Genomic DNA, 4,840 nt, shown 5'->3' with positions numbered 1-4,840 from the left:
GGCTTACTGGAGGTGTACGATCTGGTAATACTTATGCATTAGTAATTTTTGTACCAATTCTATTTCTGAAATTTCTAAACTTACTACTAAAAATTTCAAAATGTTCACTAAATATTCCTTCCTTGATGAATATACCGATGTCTGTTGATAAGGAAGTCTGTCAATATATTATTGTAGCAAAACAGAAAAAAAGGATTTCATGCAACCAGGGCCATAGCAAAGGCAGAGAAAAAAAGGGCACCTGTCCGAAAGAAAAAGAGGGGGAGGGGCAAAGGGTGGAAAATGAGTCATGTTGCATTGTTTTAAGATTTATTTTCTTACTTATATTTATAATATCTGCATATTTATTAATTAGAATTGTAATTTCTTGTATAACGAACTTTGTGTAAGAAATAATCAATTCAAGAATTAACAAAATGTGAAATACTGCTACTTTTTAAAACACATTACATCATTCGGGTAAGTGGGAGGGGGCTAAAATGAATAGAACCATACTGTTAGTATAACAAATTGCCTTTTCTAAATATTGTGATACATGTACATAATCCAATGTTGCAAACTAATATCATACCAGTATACTTAAAAAAAATATACGCCTGTATTATGCATAGATTGAAGATCTAAGACTAAAATATGCTATTAACAAAAAATATTTTATTCCTGCGAGTCAATCACAGCTGAAATGTTTCAATAACACCATTAAACTGCAAATACACTGTTCAAATAATTCCGGTTATTTTAGTCGTCTGCTGGAAACAAAAACTCCCGTGAAACGTAATTTGACTTTAAACAATACATCACTAATACTACATTATGTGTGTTTCCAGTCAGATTTCTGAGTGGCACTAAGCAATTGCACCATAGGATGAGTGGCCATCAAAAGAACTACTATCCACTACAGCAGCATCTTTAATTTTCACGTGTCCGTTGACACTGGTGGACATCTGAGGAGTTTGTTCCGAATGCCGAACGTTGCGTAAGACATCTTTGAAGGAGTCACGAAGTCTTTCAAAAAATGTTTTTTCTACTAGCTCATCAGAAGTTTGGAAATCAAAATCTGCTACTTCAATTTTTTGTTTCTTCCGTTGCTGAAGATGGTAGGTAACTCCAACAACTATGATGATAATTGCTACAACACTACATGAAACTGGCACTATTACCACCGATAGCGGTTTCTTTCTTGAAACTGTGCAAGTACAAAATTACATACATCATGATTGTTTCTACTCCATTAAAAGACCATTGTGAACACTATTTACAGAACCCACTAATAAACCACAACATAATTCACAACACCAAAATATTTACAAAGAACACCACCACCATCTATTCTTCTCTTTGGAGCAGCAAAAAAAAAAAAAAAAAATCCATAAATTAAACGGTAAAATAACCAAGAAAAAAACCATCAATTAACTGGTAAAATAAACAAGAAAAAAAGTCCCAAAAATAGCTAATTTTCATTAAAATTATACATAAATCAGTAAATTAATTAACACAATGTAATCAGAGGTAATATTAAAATATTTGCTATCAAGAAGGAACGAATCAGCTTAACAGATTTATTAATGAATTTTGTACAAGGTTATTAAAATATACACGAACTTAAATCACTATACGTGTAAATGTTTTCCAATCAAATATTGTTTATTTAAATGGTATTGACAACTGTTCAGTACATAGTAGTTTATACAACTGCTATATAAAACAGTGGTACATACAACTTTAAACCACAGTTAAACCAGGTGTTAAGAGCTTATCATTTTTTCCCTTTTAGGTTAGAATATACTGGGTTTGTCAGTTTATAATATTAGAAACAAGAAACTTGTTCAGTAGTATATATAATCGTTCTATATGTATTTCTGCATCACTGGAACTGCATTATTTATGATTCACGTTATACTAGCAGAAACACCGCTATACGGGAGGCTGTATACACCATATGGGTGGCTGTTTGTGGTAGTAATTACTAACCATAGTATTAGTACCTCACTGAAAAAATTTTAAAAAAAGTGAACATTTTTTTAAAAATAGGATTTATTTTCTGGGAAGAACTGCACGGGAAAAGTGTTCCCTATACGGGAGGCTGTTTGTGGTAGTAATTACTAACCATAGTATTAGTACCTCACTGAAAAAATTTTAAAAAAGTGAACATTTTTTAAAAAATTGGATTTTTTTTCTGGGAAGTACTGCACGGGAAAAGTGTTCGGATTGTGCTCTTTAGTCATACGCAACTCATTGCATCAAAATGATTCAACGTACAGAGCTCAAAGTTTTCATAACTTTTACTGATATAAACTGTAATGTTTTTATACGTTAAAAGTGGTACCGTTTATTGAAAAAATAATAGTTTTTTTAAGAACTCCAGTTTCTAAGTACTACATTTAAAAATGATACCAATAAAGATATAATCAAACCCTCATGTACAGTCCTAGTGAAAGTCGTGTTCTTGTGAGTAATTTTATTGAAAATTGTGTTATATAGTAAAGAAACGGTTGTTGCACATACCACAGTTTTTTTTTAATTGTCTGAATCTTCTAATAACCAAAGTATGAAATTTTGTATGGATTTTTGTTTGTGGTGCCATTCAATAGATGGCGCCAAAAGATACTAGCCTCTTACACATCAGTTTTTATTTACTCCTACATGACAAACCTATGGCTCAACCAATCATTACATTCAGCAGTAATTCTATAGATGTGAAGAAAATACAAGTGTTCTAAAAGAGAGTACTTACGTCTAAGGCATTTAAACAAATGAAAAACATAAAATGTTCTGGGGCATTCTGAACCAGTAAAAACAAACTACTGAGAAAAATATTAACAATTAAAAGAAGAGGAAGAACTTTCATCCAGAGGAATTACATACCACAAACTAAAACATGTGAAACTAAAGAGGGGATGATTCTAGCTTATGGAGAACCTTGGCTTCATTCCTTTTCTTCACTTACAAAAAAAGATGATTTTTACAAATGATTTTATATTTTTTCTCTCCATTTTTTTCAGTCTTTTGATTTCCAAATATGTATTCAGCTTGTGTTTCTTGTTTCATTTATTTATTTCAGACACTCCAAAAATCTAGAAAAATTTTGTGTTGTGTCTACCCATTGGTAAGTCTTTTTATTTTTACATTTATTTAGGTAACTGATGTAAGGAAGATTCTCAAGGAAGAAATCTCAACTACATCGTATAAGAAGATAAGAAAACTTAAGGTTCACCATCATATATGTGGACATCCAGTCCTCTTTGAAGATGAGTGATGTCATTAGCAATGAACATCCCTATGTGGTACGAGCCAGGATTGGAGAAATAGTGGACAATGAGAAAGCTGCAGTTGGAAGTCACTACTGGTTCTGGGCAGGTCACGTTAACTGGACGTTCTCCTGTATCAAAGATTTTCCAGCAGTACTCGTACGGACCACTAAAGTCAAAAATCAGATCATTAAGTTATTATAAGATTTTGCCAAATAACCTTATTCTAACTGATAAATCTTCAGCCTATACAATATGCTGATAATTTCTATAACATTATTTTCCATGTAGTGAAAGACATTGTACACTTTTTCAAGAATAATATAGCCTAATTAGGTTCAACACTATTAATTACGACAATCACCTTTATCACATAGCTCCAAATTATAGCATAAAATGTGTAATATCGCTAATATGCCTTAGATATTTTTATAAATGTACATTTTTCAGTCTCTAAATGTGATTTAATCTTCTTATAGTTTTGTATAATATCGAACAACAGTTGTAATATTTTAAAGTTAAATATCTTTCATCCTTAGCTTGTATTAATTCACAAACAGATCTTCGACACCTTACTTAAACACTTCAAACAAACCTATTTAAGTAAATAGGCCAAAGATTCACAGTTTTTACCACCATATAACAAACTTTCAGTAAATGATTTACTTCATTAGCTTCGTTCCAATATTTAAAACACTTTCTTGTATAAAAAACTGCTAAAGGTAACATTACATATTCTCCTAAGGTAACACTACTGATATGCATTACCTAAATTGATGAGATTTAAACAAAATCCCAAGTTTAGTACTATATACAAGCTCTGAAGTTTCCACTTTACGACCAGATATTCACCATCTTACAACTGAAGAGTTAACATGACCTTCCTATAACTGAAATTAACAGTAACCCCCTATTTAATACCAAATTGTCAAACAATGACTTATAAACATAACGAATTGGTTTATTAGTTCAGGAATGTATTGTCATATCTATTGTTTCGTTCGGCTCAAACACTAAGATACTGGGATTCAAGAAATAGATAAGGTAAGCATCATGATATATTTAAAACCAGTTAATGAATTAATTAAAACACTATTATATTGTAACACTTCTATTTAAGCAATCCCTGCAGAATGACAGTTCAATTTATCCTGTTTAGGGTTCCATTGCAGTAAGTTTAGGAAAGGTAAGAGTTAAAGCTAGGTTCTTTATCTACAGTGCCAGTGTCTGATGGATCGTGACACATTTAACTTCATACATGAATAATGTAACAACTACTGTTTGAATCTACTTATTTAAGAGACATATTAAATTCTGACAACTGATACAACTGAAATACAACTGATATCGATGGCACAACAATATCAAAATTCTTACCTGCCACTGCAGCTAACTTTTAGGTTCAGCATGTCTCCGTGTTCAAAATACAAATTTCCAGTCACGTTAACAGATTCTATAGGGTCTAGATTGCAAAGAACAGTCAAAAATCTTAAAGAAAGCTAATATCAACTTAAAAGAACAAGTGAGAACAGTATCTTAAACAATTTTAATCTGAAAAATAAATATACACACTCAACAATATGATATTCTCA

General features: G+C 31.3%; 1 protein-coding gene across 1 annotated transcript; it reads right to left on the bottom strand.

Annotated features, from left to right (window-relative positions):
- Positions 1-370: 370 nt before the first annotated feature.
- On the bottom strand, positions 371-4,741 carry LOC111083592. The gene is made up of 3 exons (XM_022380208.1): positions 4,626-4,741; positions 3,215-3,417; positions 371-1,186 (listed from the first exon to the last, which is right to left on the bottom strand). Exons 1-3 carry the CDS (start codon positions 4,655-4,657, stop codon positions 846-848), a joined length of 576 nt encoding a protein of 191 aa, XP_022235916.1. The 5' UTR covers positions 4,658-4,741; the 3' UTR covers positions 371-845.
- Between the last annotated feature and the right edge of the window lie 99 nt (positions 4,742-4,840).

The sequence above is a fragment of the Limulus polyphemus genome, unplaced genomic scaffold (assembly GCF_000517525.1).
Source record: "Limulus polyphemus unplaced genomic scaffold, Limulus_polyphemus-2.1.2 Scaffold10220, whole genome shotgun sequence".
Taxonomy (NCBI): Eukaryota; Metazoa; Arthropoda; class Merostomata; order Xiphosura; family Limulidae; genus Limulus; species Limulus polyphemus.
This window is presented reverse-complemented; position numbering and strand designations above follow the sequence as displayed.